Genomic DNA, 17,355 nt, shown 5'->3' with positions numbered 1-17,355 from the left:
ACTGAGATATTCATAATTAAATTGCAGATATCTTTAAATGAGATATCACTAGGAAGAATTTCAATTCAAGATATCTCTAATTTAGTTTTGTCGAGTCAAAAATCCAATTCAAGATATCTACAATTAAAATAAGACTAGTAATAAGTTACTTTCAGATATCTGCAAATGTGGTTTTGGATATCTTTAAAAATTATTCATTAAATATTTCTTAAATGTGATTATGACTAGTCAAAGACCAGTTAAAGATATCTCTAATTATGATTTCTACTGGTGGTAACTCAGTTAGAGATATCTCTAATTGAATTATCACTAGTAAAAATTAGTTCAAGATATCTCTAATTGGAATTATGCCTAGTAAAAAAATTATTATAGATATCTTTAATTGCAGTTTCTACCCAATCAAAACACATTTGTAGATATCTGAAAATATTTTTCAATGGAAGTCAATGGAAGAATATGACTAGTCAAAACAGCATTGTAGATATCTCAAATGTATATTATGAATAGCCAGAATAACATTATAGATATCTTCATTGCCTGTTATGACTATTAATAATCACATTGTAGATATACTAATTCCAATTGCGACGACTCAAAATTACAGAAGAGATATCTGGAATTGGAATTTTGACTAGTCAAAACTAAATTATGACTAGTACAGCCAGGCGTATTTTATGTCAAAATGGCTTGCCATAGTCTATGGCGGGCATGATGTACGTGGGAATTGCATTGCCATTGAGACGCTTGAGCCGATTAGCCCTCCGTGTGAGTTATATCTCCTGGCGTCAAAATAAAACAAAAACAACTACTGGCGGTCATTCCCTCTTAAAAGAGCCTTTTTGTAAACAGCCACTATGACACATGAAGGACACATTGATGAGATATTTCTCTATTTTTAAACATAGCTTGGCAAAACTTTTTTTACCACCAGTCTGATTCAGTAAAAAATAAACAGAAATAGCGGTATCCAGTAGATGTCCAAATTGGCCTAAATGGAAATAATGGATTACTTAGATGCAAAGTTGCAGGTGTCACTAATCAATTTTAAGTACATTTGTGATTTTACCTGCTAACTTTGTACAAAATTTCGTATCATCTTAAGTCCTATCATCGAAGTAAAGCATCAAGTTGCTTATGGAAACAAGCTGATCCACTAGTTTCAGTGCATGCTGTTAAGCGATAGTGGAATTCATGCAAATATTTCAGATTTTTTTTCTCCTTAAATTGTCACGATCAAAATACAATCATGTATTTTAATCAATTATTACAAAAAGTGTTTGTTTTAATCCCTGTTTTTATGCATAACGCCTGTGTCATTTACAGAACAATGGCTCCAATTTGCCCCAAGTTAAGTTTGTACAGACATCTGGTGGTGTCTAAATGTAATTACACCAACTTTATCAAAAACCTACACTTAAACATTTGGCAGCTTTCAAAAAGTCAGAATTATGACAACCGTTAACACTTAAAGGTTTAATCCTACAGGCTATTTTAGTGAGGTGTGGAATTTACCACTCTGAAAATGCATTCTTCACAACTTTGGTGTCTTGATCAAATGGAAAAACCAGGCATGTGTTTGCAGCTGCACTTGCCTGCAGACTTTAGGGTTTAGTGCACATGGTAGGTGTCAAAAACAACACTTACTTTCTGAGAAACTGCTATAGGTTGTGTTCACAAAATACAATAAAAATGGGACTGTGAAATTATGTCACAGGAATTTTCTAAGTGTTTCAATAAAACAATTTGGACTAATCACGTTATTTTACCTTATAATTAAGTCATTATATATATTTTTTATTATCTATGATTGTGATTAACCTTAAATATTAAATTATGTTTTTTGTTCATTTCACTGTAACTGCTTTTTTTCAAAGTAAAATAAATTGACAACATAAAAGCACATAATGAATCAATTTAAACCTTTTCTGTTTAAACAATGATAACATATTCACTAATTTAATTATAGGATGGCAAATCATCTTTAAACATGACAAAACATAGTTAATTTCAAGTGCAATATAAAGTACGTTTTCCAAATGTTATCTCTCAAAAGATTAGTAGAGATTTAAATATGCAGTGACAAATTATATCAATACTTTGAAAACATTTAACAAGGCAGAATAGGCTACTCGTGGTTATTGTCCACAAAAAAAACTTTTGTCCACCAAAACTTTATCAGGCTGCCTTCAGAATTTTAACAAAGCAAAACACTAGGCCTACTTGAAAATGTTGCAACAGGTTCATAACCATTCAGCATTGAAATTAAATGCAATGTCAATATAGACTGATAATGTTACAAGTGTGTTTCAAGACAGTTAAAAATCTCCCAAAATAATAAGATGCAGTTATTATATTACATTGGAGGCATTTCTAGCACATCAAACAACACCTGCTTTGTAAAATGTGTTTCACTTGTTCAATGTCTCATGCTTTTAAAGGCATTTGTAAATTGTATGCAAACACCAAATGCAAATCCTATTGTCATGAATGTAAAGAAAAACTAAAGAAAAGCCCACACGTTGCCCTGTCTCATGAAAACGTCACGAAAATGGATGAGCTTGTGTGTTAGCATAAACAGATTGTCTTATCCTGTTCACGTGTGAGTTGTGAAGTTGGCCTCATCAAGCTGTTTCAGCCTCAGTGGCGTGTGATTCTATCTTGTAGGCCAAGGTCAGGAAAATGGCCTCTACATCCTCTTTTTCCAAAGGGTCCCTTGCAGATGTCTGATAAAGGGGAAAATTAGAGTTATCCACAAACCTCTGAGCTGAGAATGTGGACAACTCAAGGGTCCCTTGCAGATGTCTGATAAAGGGGAAAATTAGAGTTATCCACAAACCTCTGAGCTGAGAATGTGGACAACTCTTTTCTTTCATTAAGTCACATTCTTTTGTGACTAGTTACGGTTATCTAAATATTCATAAAAAAATTGTCTGAGACTGAAACAAAGGCTAAACATGGAAAACTGCTTTTATTTGAAAACTTTCACTGGAGAAAACAAGGTAAATATTTGTTCTCCTTTTCCCTGAAAATCATGTTCCAAGCCTACTTTACACTATAGCTAAATATTCTTTAACTATTCTGGTTTATTTATTTAATAAAGCTTCCCTAACTCAGACAGTTTCTGTATATTGCAAACAGTGGCGGATTTAGCAAATTGGGGGCCCAAGGCGAAGGCGTGTATGGCGCCCCACTACCCGATCTTTAAAAGAGAATGAAAAATGTTTTCTTCAAAATGAAGATGGAAAGCAGAGAACACACAAAGTGTACCACTACACAAACTAATAGTCACGATGGAACCCAATAGAGTATAAGGTTTCAGATAACACGTCTTTGCCAAAATACCAGGAAAACTATTTGTTTAAGATCAAATCCATATCAATATAACATATACAAGATATTTTCAGTGAATTGACATTATATTTGAGATTGAACATTTCAAACATTCTACAAACAAACCTATGTACATGATACATGATAGGGAGAAAAACATTTAATCTGATGCTGCACAAAAACTAACAATGCATCAAAGCCAATGTTGTTACTAATCTTTCACATGTCCAAGACTGTGATAAAAGGTTGAAAAAATCCAGTCCACAATCACTTTTTATATTGTCATTTTGTGTGTTTTTTTTCAGTTTTTGAAAAAGATCATTGGCAATAAAAGAGTAAAAATCCAGGATTTTTCCTTAAACATTTAGCAGTTTTACTCAGGACTGAGGTTGATTAACAGATTTATGCAAAATAATTTGAAACCAAATATTAATCTGATTTATACAGTATTTTACAGTAAGTTTAATTGAGTGGATGTTTTCATCCTGAACATAACAAAACGGTTGTGAATTTGCTCACAGTTTATTGTTAAGTTTTTGAAAAATGTTCAAAGCATTTTCCCCAAATATGTGTCAAAATAAGATTTGTCACCAAAAATCATTCCATTTGCTGTGACACAGAGAAAGTTGTGGCCAAATTAAGACTCAATAGCAACACATAGTGGACGAAAACATCCCCAACATAACATAAGGGTTAAATTAGCTTTTTCTGTAGTAACGTTATTTACTTCGCCACAAAATATTTTTTTTCAGTATAGGGCTGTGGCTATTACAAGCAAAACTAGGCGGTTGACTCACCAAAGCCCCATCATCGTCATCATCAGGTGACAGCGGCATCTGTAAAGAAGTCAGGATGCATGACACACTGTTGCACCACCCCTTTAAACACATTTTAGATGTTCTTTCAGAGTAACCTAGAAAAGTTTTCTTAATAGCCACAAGTCTAACAGGACTCAAAACAGAAAGAAGTCAGACAGCAGTCTGATTCAAACAATATGCCTTTGTTGCTTTATTTACACATTCATAAATATCTACATACTGTGCCTACATCAATAATGTTTTGTTAATTGCAGTAAGTGAATTATCATGACAGAAAGACATTTGTACTGTATTTTAACTGTGAGCATCACACAGCTGACGTGGTTTAACCAGAGGAAATGATATATTACTTATCGGCTCTTATGTATCGGCCCAATTTTATTATCAGACAGATAGCAATAACATAAAAATGACCATTTATTGGCCGATACCGATATGGACGATAATTTATTCTCTCATATTTAATTTTCAAACATTCATTTTTTGTTTTTTTGTTTCTCTATATTCAGATTGCATTAATTCCTGTAATCAATTTATATTAATCCAAAAACAAAATGTGTCATTCAAATGTTTCAAATATAGAAACTTTGTTTGATAACACTGATACAAAGAGCATGAATTGCAAGAAGATTTTAACATTCTTGTTGTGGGGTGAGCCCCAGGCTAATAATAAAAAATCATTAAAATACTGTGGACCATTTTTGACATTATTAACCAGTTTAATTTGACACAAAAATTGTACTGGCTACCAGTTCTCATCTGAAAAGGAACTTGAACTTCCAGAGTCAGAATCTGCATCAGTCAATCCATCAAAGTCCCAGTCAGCACTAGAACCACTGTCGTCATCCTCCTCTGAGATGAATTTCTGACCAGAACCGAGATATGCCGTATAGACCCGGGTGGAGAGGCTTACTAAACCAAAGGAGGATCCAAACATGGTTGTCACATTTTTCCAATTATCCCGAGTAGTGTCGTATTCATGTATAACAAGCCTATTTTTGTTGTGATTTACTATCGCAATAGTTAAAAGAAGAAGTCTGTTGTTGTGTAGCACAACTTGGTAGTTAAGAGCACTGCTGTCGATTGGAATGTCCCCAATCCGCCTCCATTCTCCACGAGCCGGATTGTAGGCTTTCACTACAGGGATATCACACAAACAGATAATCTGCTCCTGAAAAACACAGGCTTTATGGAGTTTACTGCGTTTCAGGGAGCCTCTCTGGAGCCAGTGATTTTTCTTGGGCTCAAAGCTGAGCATCCTTCTTTTATTCACAACATAAAGTCGCTCATTTACTGTCACTACCTGCATCTTTCCCAAAGAATGAGGCAAAGGAGCCACAAATATCCACTGGTTCCTCTGAATGCTATAGCATTCAACCTCCTTAAGCCTGGCATCCGATACTGGGTCTCTGCCACCCAAAATATACAGGTGCCCATTGAGGTAGCCCATGTATGAGTGCATTCTTCCCAGCAGCCTTTCAGCCAGCTCCTGCCAGCAATTTAATAAGGGATTGTACACCCATAAATGCTTTGACAGGTGTGAGGCAAGATACAGATTGTCCTCTGGTGTGGTACAGGCCAAAAATGTCTCCATAGGAAAGCGTTTGAAGTTTTGATTCGTAAGGTTAATAGTCGGTGATGCCATCGAACATATCTCCTCTGTGTAAGGATCATAGCACATGAACTGCTCATTTGGCCGTCCAAAAAATAAAATCACTTCTTTTGCACTCTTGCCAATTCTGTGTTTGGTGACAATAAGACCCTTTGAAAGCATACTGCTCTGCTCACCAACAGCCTCGTCTAACACACTGGATAGATATTTTTTCATAAAAGGCTTCGATTTAAGGCTATCAAGAAAAACACTGTCTTTCTCGGAAAACAAAGACCAACGAACACATCTAAGAATCTGCAATACATCTTCTGCCGCAGCATGCTGATTATTTTCAATCCACTGAATTGCAAACGAACACACTTTCCTTTCACAGTCCACATCAAGAGAATCCAGAGAAAGGATGTCTTTCATCTGCTTCAGGTCTAGCTCACAAAAATCTCTCACATTGCCACTAAAATGGACGAAATTCTTTGCAATGAATGATTGAGCTTTGTTCTTCAAATCCAGATGGTCAAAGGTGTCAGCAAACTTCAATATTCCAACACAGTTAGAAAGATCCAGCCTTCTTGTCATAAAATTAGCACAAGCCTGACGTATATATTCCAGCTGAAGCATGTTGGCAGCTGCATAAAGCCTTTGTACATTTCTTTCTGTGATTTTCACCTTGCCAGTGTAGCAATAATCGATGATGACGGCCATCGAATCAGAGTCCACATCATATATGGTTATCTTTTTCTGGGTGCTCTCATATAACCCTCCTGTGAACATGCTCCTGAAATAAGGGCTGGTTGCAGCCAGTATATTGCGGTTGCACTGGAAAAGTTTCACAGGAGAGGAACAGACAGAGGAAACGCTTTGATCCTCGGACTCACGGTTTGGTTTCACTTCGATACTAACGTCGACTAATAACTGCGATTCGTAAAATAATTTTAGCTCTTTCATTAAGCTTACAGCGTGATTCGTGTCCTCAAGCTCCTCTGGGCCCACAAAACAGTTTATTGTAGCCATACTGATCCAAATGACGTTCAGATTAAGGCGCTTTCTCCGTACAAAATCCCGTTATTTGTGCAGCCAGTTTTAAATCTTCTCGGCTCTTCTGCGAAGTCTGACAGCGAGCCGTAGGTTTTCAGTCGCTGTTTCTTCATTTTGGCGACAACGCAGGCATTTTTCATTAATGAAACAAGGTCTATTTAACTATATTAAACACTTTTTTGGACGTCGTCGGCCATGCGATCAGCTGCAGCGACGTCCGTTACGTTTAATTGGTGATTTAGTTTGGCTTCTGATCTTCAAACACCGACGTTGCGTCTCACTCAAACTTGCTGGCTACTGTGTGAGCAGCTGACACATACGGCGCTGCTGATTGGTCACAGCGGCTGTGTGATAAATCGCACTGGTGCTTTGTTTCGTTTGTTCTTTCTACGGCTGTAATAAATACCTTTTTGTTACATTTGTACTTTTTGTTCAATGAAAAATGGTAGACAGCATGTAAAGGCACAGGCACGTGCGTTTTTGATACACCGGAAACGCCGCACGCGACGATCAGTGCTTTCTATGTAGGCAGCTCACCAGGATCTTAGAGACAGTCATACTTTGATATATATATATATATATCGGCCTACACGCACACACACACACACACACACACACATATATATATATATATATATATATATATATATATATAGGCTATATATATATATATATATATATATGTGTGTGTATTATCTCGAAGACTCGAGTCTTCGAGATAAACCTTCTTTTGGAAGCTTATTTTGAATCAGTATTCAATAATAACACAAATTATATTAAACTTTCACAAAAAATAATGCATTATTTATATTTGGGATTTTTTTAAAATGGTAAATATTAACTAAATGACTCCCACACCACCTTTTACCACCTTCAACTTGATCTTTTATCTATAGGTGGTCAACTCTGTTTTTAATGTCAACTCTGTTATGATCAATGTCAACTCTGTTTGTTTAAGGTTTTACTTTAAAAAAATCATATGTGTTTTATTGTTAACAAATTGATCGGAATCTTATTAGCATAACTAGTATTCTTACTGCATGGAGTTTTAAAGGATTTCGTTTATTTTTAAAGCCATGCTTAGAGAAAATGCACACAATCTTGGCAACTTTTCAGTTAAATGTGCTGATATTTTTACTCCAAAACAAAAAGTCTCTATCTTATTATGCTTAAAGTTGCATTAATGGATGAAAAGACACAAGTTCTGTTAGGGATGAAAGGTATTTCAATTGTGTTACATTTGTTTACTGTATATATATGACACAATTTGTCTATAACAGAGTTGACAGATTTTTCTGTTAGTACATTGATGTTCAGTATTAAATATATGAGTCTTACAAGTTTAAGATCAGCAAATATTGAAAATGTTGAATTTAAAGTTAATTCTATGAAAATAAAAAAGTTTAACAGAAAAAAATAAATCATTTTTTTGTTTTCTTTCTCTACTTGAAATGTACCTGCAATTGTGTAATGACCCATATATATATATATATATATATATATATATATATATATATATATATATATATATATATATATATTTCCTACAGTATTAAAAAATAAAATTACAGTTTTAATAGCTGGCTTTATATGGAGTGGACTGCCGTCATGAATGTAGACATTTTAAGGTGATCACGGAGAACATGTGATATCATTTTATAAAACCTGAAAATAAACTGACATAGCCTGCAAAGTTGTACAAAATTCTGAATTGAATTGAGACTTACCACAAAATTCCAATTAAATTCTTGAATTTGAATTTAAATTTGAATTGAGATTGCAAACAGGAAGCTGAATTGCAATTCAAATTCTAATTGTAGGAAGTACAATTGGAATTCCATAAAATTCAAAGAAATTCATGATACATAATTGAGAGGATATTTAGGGTTGCAGGCAAGATATTCAGCCCAGAACGATGACAGAACGCTACAATGACAATACATTTACATTTAGGCATTTGGCAGACGCTTTTATCCAGAGTGACTTACATTGCATTATCCTATACGTAAGCGGGCTATTACAGCAGAGTTTCTTCACTACCATGACATCCCGGCGGAAATAGCCCGGAGCCCCGGCTCTCCGTGGATTATCATCTCCGCAGGAAGGGGAAGCAGAAGCGAGGCTCTAGGGCGGGTGCGTTAGCCAGGCTAAAGAAGCAGCCACACAAACCGCCGCTCCTGAGTATTTTTCTTACGAATGCAAGATCTCTTGCTAATAAAATGGATGAGCTGAGACTATTGGTGGCTACGAATAACATTGTGAAGAACAGCTGTGTTATGCTCGTTACAGAAACCTGGCTCAATTCATCCATCCCGGACACGGCTATCGAGCTAAAAGGCCGCACTGCATACCGGCACGACAGAACCACAGACTCTGGTAAGAACAGAGGAGGGGGTTTATGCATTTACCTGTATAATAAATGGGTCACTAATACCAAGGTAGTAAGCAGTCACTGTTCCCCAGATTTGGAGTATGTGACTGTTAAGTGCAGGCCCATATATCTAGCTAGAGAACATACTGTCGTCATGTTAACAGCTGTGTATATCGCACCAGATGCTAATGCTAGCTCGGCCATTGGTTTTTTTACATGACACCATCAGTAATCAGCAAAGAATGTACCCTGATGCGGTTCATATCATTGCAGGGGATTTTAATCATGCAAACTTAAAGGCAGTGCTCCCTAGTTTTTACCAGCACGTAAAATGTCCAACCAGGGGAGCAAATACACTGGACAAGGTCTATTCTAAGATTAGGTTGGGCTTTAGGGCCAAACTACTACCACATATGGGCCTGTCAGACCATATGTCCGTGTACTTAATTCCAGCATACATAGGGCTCCTGCCATTAACAAGATTGTAAAAACCTGGCCTGAAGGTGCTTCCCAACAGCTGCAGGACTGCTTTGAGTCAACAGACTGGGAGGTTTTTGAACACCAGAACCTGGAACAGTACACAGCAGCGGTCTTGGGATACATCAAGCACTGTACAGACACTGTCACTGTGGACAAATATATCAGGGTCTATCCCAACACGAAGCCCTGGATGACAAAAAAGGTGCTGCACCTGCTTAGGGAAAGGGACATAGCCTTCAGGTCTGGTAATCAGGCGCTATATAGTGTTGCTAGAGCTGACCTGAAGAGAGGGATCAGGGATGCCAAGGCTGCCCAGAGGAGGAGGACTGAGGACTGCTTCCAGAACAAGCCATTAACAAGCCCAGGCAGGTGTGGAAGGGGGTCCAGCACATGACCAACTACAAACCCAGCAACCACTCGGCCATAGACGGTGATACCTCACTGGCAGAAGAGCTGAACAACTTCTTCGCCCGTTTCGAGATGCAGCCAACGGGGACCGCCAGAACACATCCACCAGCCCACAGTAGCCATATCCTCAGGGTGGAGGAGCACGATGTGAGGCGTACGATGAGGGCTGTGAAACCGAGGAAAGCTACGGGTCCTGACGGTGTCACAGGACAGGTGTTGAAGGACTGTGCGGGTCAGCTGGCAGGGGTCTTTACCAAGATCCTTAACCAGTGCCTCTCTCAGGCAGTCGTTCCATCCTGCCTAAAGACCTCTACAATCATCCCAATCCCGAAGAAGAACACCATCAGTTGTCTGAATGACTACCGTCCAGTTGCACTCACACCTATCATAATGAAGTGTTTCGAGAAGCTGGTTCGGACTTATATAGTTTCAACCCTCCCACCCAGTTTTGATCCTCACCAGTTTGCCTAAAGAGCAAATAGGTCCACAGAGGATGCCATCGCCACAGCTCTCCATTTGGCTCTATGCCACCTGGAGCAGCGGGGGAGCTATGCGCGCCTGCTCTTTGTGGACTTCAGCTCTGCTTTTAATACCATCCTCCCTGACAGACTGGTGACCAAACTGCTAGATCTGGGAATACCTCACACTATCTGCCTGTGGATTAAGGACTTTCTGTCCGATCGCCCTCAGAGGGTGAAGGTAGGCCGCTACTACTCCTCATACCTTAGCCTCAGCACCGGCTCTCCCCAGGACTGTGTGTTGAGTCTTTACACCCATGACTGCACCCCCACCCACTCCAGGAACACCATCATCAAGTTTGCTGATGATACCACCGTGGTGGGGCTCATCTCTGGGGGAGATGATTCTGCATACCGGGAAGAAGTGGAGCAGTTCTCAGCGTGGTGTACAGATAACAACCTGGCTCTGAACATTACCAAGACCAAGAAACTGATTATTGACTACAGGAGGAGGAAAACTGATATTCAGCCGGTGTTCATCAATGGGGATCATGTGGAGAGGACCACTAACTTCCGATTCCTGGGCGTTCACATTAATGATGACCTGACCTGGAGCACCAACACCACTGCCACCATCAAGAAGGCACACCAGAGACTGTACTTTTTGAGAATTCTGGGGAAGAATAAACTTTCACAGGAACTGTTGGTGTCCTTCTACCGCATCCTCACATATTGCATTTGTGTGTGGTTTTCCAGCTGCCCAGTCGCAGAGAGGAAGGCACTCCAGGGGGTCGTCAACATGGCCCAGAAGATTATCGGATGTCCCCTCCCCTCCCTGGATGATCAGTATAGTTCCCAATGTTTTAGGAAGGCCAATAATATTCTCAGAGATCCATCTCACCCCGGACACACTCACTTTGAACTACTGCCCTCACTCAGACGTTATAGATTAATGACAGTTCGGAAAAATAGACAAAAAAATTGTTTCTACCCCAGAGCCATAACTGCACTGAACACAATGAAGACCTAATTTTTGTTGACTATCTGCGTTGCACTTGTTGCACAATGAGAGGACAATTTGTGGAAGTGTGAACGTAATTGTGAATTATTAGTATTTTTATATGTATATTTTTCTTTTGCCTTGGGGGTTTGCTTCTTTCCAATTTCGTTGTGCTTGTGCAATGACAATAAAGATATTCAATTCAATTAAATTCCTATACATGTTATAGGTATCTGCAATCCCCTGGGATTCAACCCACAACCTTGCATTGTTAACGCAATGCTCTTACCACTGAGCTACAGGAAAGCTTAATAAGCTTAATAAATGATAATTGCATTTACCAAAACATTGTTTCATTTGATTACTTTGAAATGAAGATATTGCTTATTATTCAACATAAAGGGAATTTTCCATTAGGAAGAAAAACGTCTCGGTTACGTCTGTAACCTCGGTTCCCTGATGGAGGGAACGAGACGTTGTGAGAGACTGACTGGGGTTTGATCTTGAGAACCTACCTTCTCCGAGATAATTAATTATAAAACGCCAATGGGCTTGGCGAATGGCACGCGCACGCCAGTCTCCGCCCCGTGCATACGGGTATAAAGGAAGATGGCGGCGGTCATTCACTCACCCTTTGTACTGAGGAACCTGAGAGGGCACTCCCGATCACTGCAGTGATTCGGTGCAGCGCTGTGGCATGAAGTCACAACGTCTCGTTCCCTCCATCAGGGAACCGAGGTTACAGACGTAACCGAGACATTCCCCTTCAGTCGGTCTCTCGACGTTGTGAGAGACTGACTGGGGATCAATCTTAAACGCCACAGCGCTTGCACCGATATCACGACCTCTAGCGGAGCGGCCCTGACTGGGCTAGCGAGTCACAAGAGTGCTACCGCGAGACATAATCTTCCAGTCATATAGTATTGGTCATACTGAGAAGCCTTTACTGACGGCCTCACGGACAGTGGCGTACGCCTCTACTAGCGAGGAGCTGTCCGGAGCCGAACACTGGGGAAACACTGCTCTCCTCTTAGAAGAGTGTGTTACGGAGGCCACATCCTACCCGGAGGGGAGGTTACATGTGGAGACATAACATGGTCTCCCCGGCGGGGAGAACAACATGCGGAAAGGTGTTAGCCCGAATAGGGGGACAATCCAGGTGGGATTACCACCGGCGGGGAGGTCACAGATTCACCAATCGGGAAATCCTGAGTGAGGAATTCAACACACGGGACGACCCAGAGGGGAGTCACTACGTATGGGGCACTAGTCCTAATACAGGGGTCTGCCTGAGCAGGGATGACTCTACCTATAACGGACCTGGTTCTAACAGACGGCTCCGCTCAGTCTTACCAAGTGCAATGCTTAGTGATGGATGGAATGCCTATACTTCACCCGAGAGGGGAACGTAGGGAGGCTACAATAGCGCACTAGTCTCACCTGGTGAGGGGAGAAAGCGCTTTCGCAGGCGTACGCCCAAACCAGGAGCCCACCCTAAACGTTGGCGGCGTTTAAGGGCATGTGCTGCAACTGGTTCCACGTGGAGATTCCCAGTAAAGTCTCCCCCTGGTTCGTCCCGTCAAGGCCGCTTAAAGGACCTCTTGGCGGGCTGCTAACGGGGAACAGATGCCCTCTACCGCGGGGGTCTCTCTGGTGGGTCGTCCTCTGGGAGGTTCCTCAACCGGAGGGCCGCCGCGGGAGGGCAGGGCTGCTGGGAACCAGGCTGTGCCCGAGACCATGCCGACCTGTTGGCGGGCACGTTGCGGCGTGGCAGGATCTGTTCGATCGCCTCAGTCTGCTTCCAGACCGCGGAGAACTGCCGTCCTCCACGGTATCACCAAGCAGCCCTGCTTGCGAGATGGGCGCATCCAGAACGGCGTTCTGGGCGCCGCTCACCTGCGCAAGACTAAGCCACAGATGCCTCTCTTGGACCACCATTGTGGACATCGACCGACCCAGGGCACGTGCCGTGGCCTTTGTCGCTCTTAGCGCGAGGTCTGTGGCAGTACGCAGCTCACTCATACGAGTTGGGTCGGACTTCCCGCCGTCCAAATCCTTCAGGACTTTCACCTGAAAAACCTGGAGGACCGCCATGGCGTGGAGAGCGGAGGCGGTTCGTCCAGCAGCACTGCAAGCCTTCGACACGTGTCGAAGAGAGCTTACATGCTCTGGACGGGAGTCTAGGTCGAGCCCCCCAAGTGGCAGCTGTCTGCGGGCACAAGTGGCCCGCGACTGCACGCTCCACGCGGGGGACGTGAACATAGCCTCTAGCCGCCCCACCAACCAGGGAAGTCACAGCCACCGAGCCCTCCGGCCTGAAACGCGCTGAAAGGGGCGCATTCCAGGACTTGGCGAGCTCGTCATGCACCTCCGGGAAGAATGGTAACGGAGCGGGGCGTGGCTTTTGACCACGCCCCCGAAACCGCGCATCTAGCCGCGAGCGTTCCGAGGAGGATGTTGTTACACCCTGCAACCCGATGCACGCGGCTGCCCGGGAAAGCATGGCCGACATCTCAGCGTCAGTCTCATCCGGAAGCTCGACTGCCTGACGACAGGAGATCAGAGGAGTCTTCCGCATCCGATGCCAGCAGGCAGCTGTCCGACGCAGCGACAGAGATAGCGTCATCATCCGTATGCGAAGTCTTACCACTATGAGACGGCCGTCTGCCGCTCGTAGGGGACGAACCAGGTGAGCGTGAAGGGGTATAGATGGTCCGCGAGCGTGAAACTGACGGAGCAACATCTATCGGCGTCCCTAAATCACCCCCGCCGCTCGCCAAAGCGGTCAACCTCGCCGAAACGGCAGCTGAACACGCCTGGGAAACAGACGGGGTGGTGGCAGCGCTCAAAAGCACGTAGCCACCGTGACCGCAACACCCTGATTGCTATGTCCGCACACACGGGACATACCGCATCAGTGAAACCTGCCTCAGCATGCTTGAGCCCCAAGCAAGTGACACAGGAATCATGGCCGTCAGACTCCGGGATGAGTCTGTCGCACCCAAGGATACAGCTACGAGACATGCTCGTAGCCGGAGGGACTTACCTCTTAAGGTCTGTAGCCTTCTGCCGAAACGCCCAGGGGAAGTCCACCGAAAGGAGAAGTCCGCTGCTCCGTGTCATAAATCCAGCAGGTTAAAAGTTTTCTCGAAGTCGAGTATCGCGTGTAGCATCAGCAAACACACAGGTTCCGAAGAACAAAGGATGAGTGAATGACCGCCGCCATCTTCCTTTATACCCGTATGCACGGGGCGGAGACTGGCGTGCGCGTGCCATTCGCCAAGCCCATTGGCGTTTTATAATTAATTATCTCGGAGAAGGTAGGTTCTCAAGATCAAACCCCAGTCAGTCTCTCACAACGTCGAGAGACCGACTGAAGGGGAATCTATGTTAAAAGTATCACATTCTCACTGATATAAATTAATGAATGATTTATCTGAATTGCAATTAATTCAATTCTACTTCCTGTAATTCAAATCCAATTCAAAATCCCGTAGGGTGCAGTCAATTTAAATTCAAATTAATTCATTTAATTGAATACAATTCTGAAATACAGAATTTTGCACAGCCCTGGTAGCCTGATTTACATGATCAGGCTCTGTTAAGTACATGCTATCCTTAAAGCATATTACATATTGACAAGTTTTGGAAATTGAAATTAACCTTATTTTAAAAAGTCACAATGTATTTGATAATATAAAATGGCAAATTGTTTTAGTTATAACTGCGTTATAAGCACTGTGCATTTATTTAGGCCTGAAACTGTCTGATTTCATGTCTGGTGAGACCGAGTGCATATTGCATAAGGGTCCACTTAAACCCTAACTGCTTAGCAATCTCCTGCAAAGATTTCATATCGATCACAGCATCCTAAGGGCAAAGTACAGTATGCATAAATAGACAATGTGAAGCTTTGTCACGCCTTGTTGAATGTTGCGAATGTTCTTGGAAGGATTGCTGCTAGTGCGTTCAATGCAGTATTTAGTTTTTCTTGTTTGATTAGGAAATATAACTATGGTAGGGTGGGTTTTGCTGTGTTAAAAACTGCAATAGCATTACGCAGAGTCGTTCAGGAAAAGGCCCCTGGTTCTTCCACTTTCGATTTCTCCATATATAAATAAAAACAATTAATGGTACATATCAAAACAATAATAGCAGTGGAGTATGATCCTCCCAAGATGGCAGCGCATGATGTCAGCTTCACTTTCTCTATACAGCCACATTTAATTAAGAAAAAATTAGGTATACAGTATGTAACAATATTTTTCACTAACTAACCTCTTTTGCTTTATTTGCCATTTTCTCCACTTATACAAAGATTTTGTTGGTGACTCGTTCTATAAGCAAGAAACAAGAGCTATACACTGGGTGTCATAAATGGAACCTTATTGTAAAAAGTCACAATGCACAGTATTTGAATATATCAAATGATAAATTCAAATTGTTTTAGTTATAACTGCGATTAAGCAAATTGATCCTGCTTAAGGCATCTTTGTTATCTATAGTCTTATGGACAGTAATGATGAAGGGGAAGGCAGAGGGCAGTTCCACTCTGCGACTGAGCTTCTGGTGACCCCAGTGCAGGCAGCGGAGCCTCTCAGCCAGGTCACGGCGACCTGCTCGATCTAGACCATCCTGCAGCAACTTGGTTTTGTTTGCTTTGTCCCAGGAGCGCTTATACCTGAATTAGAAACCAAAATGAATTTGGGTAACCGTTTCAAAATGTCTTATTATGACAGTTTTGCTAAGAGTAATAAATAAAGTGCTCGAATTTATCTACCATCAGCAAATGATTGTGTCAGAAGTAGTCCATCTCTCCTAAGTCAGTATTATATTTATTTCTGTACTGTGAATCAATCACCTTGCTCTTAATGAAAAGTTTTAGCACAGCATAAAATTAATTTTACACACCATGATTCCAGCATTCTCTGGGCTTGAACCTTCTTGTCTTTGGATGTGCCCTGAAACTGTCTGACTTCATTTCTGGTGAAATCAAGTTCATATGCCAGAACGGTCCACTCAAACCCTAACTGCTTAGCAATCTCCTGCACATATTTCATATTGATCACAGCATCCTAGAGGGCAAAGTACAATACATCCACATTTAGTTAAGAAACATGTTTTGTCAATTAAGGTCTACAGTATATATAACAATATATTTCATTGACTAACCTCTTGTACTTTGTTTGTCATTTTTTCCACTTATACGAGGATGTTAGTGCTGACTTGTTCTATAAGCAAGAAACAAGAGCTACAATGTTACAGTATGTTATTTTAGTCAAAGCCGCACCGTTCAATGTATTTGTATTTTGGAGTTATTATTACCTACATTAAATAATGTATTAGCAAGCATATATATATATATATATATATATATATATATATATATATATACAGTATAAGCATAAATTCAAAAAACACTTACAATTTTGAGCTGACCTGTAGCATACCAAGGTAAATATAACAGGAGTGACCCATCATTGTCATAGAGACAACAAAGACAACACAACTACTTGGTTAAATATTAAAACCAAGTTTGCTCCCACACCAAGAATTCATTTAGTGGAGTAGATTTAGAGGATGGGTTATTTATTTTATTTCAAATTAAATATGAAATTTAGTATAGAAAGATGGGAAAAGATGCCCCCTGTTGTAAAATTACCCCCGACCATTCATTTTCTTCTTTACCACAAATTGTGCCAAATCATCTGATCGATGCCATAAAAGAAAAAATTATTCCCCAAACAACTGTTTTTCTTAACATTTATTTCATAGTTTTTCATAACCTGAAGACCCTCTTTCTAGTACAAAGTAACTTTTGTGAAACCTTTGGTAAAACCAGAAAG

The 17,355-nt window shown here is 40.9% G+C and overlaps 2 protein-coding genes across 2 annotated transcripts; both read right to left on the bottom strand.

Moving 5' to 3' along the window:
- Window positions 1-4,318: 4,318 nt before the first annotated feature.
- On the bottom strand, window positions 4,319-7,093 carry kbtbd7 (kelch repeat and BTB (POZ) domain containing 7). Its single transcript, XM_079464960.1, has one exon. The coding sequence runs from the start codon at window positions 6,766-6,768 to the stop codon at window positions 4,894-4,896; it is 1,875 nt and encodes a 624-aa protein (XP_079321086.1). The 5' UTR covers window positions 6,769-7,093; the 3' UTR covers window positions 4,319-4,893.
- An 8,862-nt stretch (window positions 7,094-15,955) lies between these two features.
- On the bottom strand, window positions 15,956-16,702 carry LOC306899027 (THO complex subunit 1; the record flags this gene model as incomplete). Its single annotated transcript, XM_079464979.1, has 3 exons — window positions 15,956-16,190; window positions 16,421-16,584; window positions 16,682-16,702. The coding sequence occupies 3 exons, from the start codon at window positions 16,700-16,702 to the stop codon at window positions 15,956-15,958; spliced, it is 420 nt and encodes a 139-aa protein (XP_079321105.1).
- Between the last annotated feature and the right edge of the window lie 653 nt (window positions 16,703-17,355).

Source organism: Barbatula barbatula, assembly GCF_947034865.1.
Source record: "Barbatula barbatula genome assembly, chromosome: 9".
In the NCBI taxonomy this organism is placed as follows: Eukaryota; Metazoa; Chordata; class Actinopteri; order Cypriniformes; family Nemacheilidae; genus Barbatula; species Barbatula barbatula.
The sequence above is the reverse complement of the archived record's forward strand: the minus strand, read 5'-3'. Positions and strand labels throughout refer to the sequence as shown.

Bases quoted from the DNA above. Each gene is read 5' to 3' on its own strand.
- kbtbd7 (XM_079464960.1), bottom strand. From the start codon at position 6,768: ATGGCTACAATAAACTGTTTTGTGGGCCCAGAGGAGCTTGAGGACACG.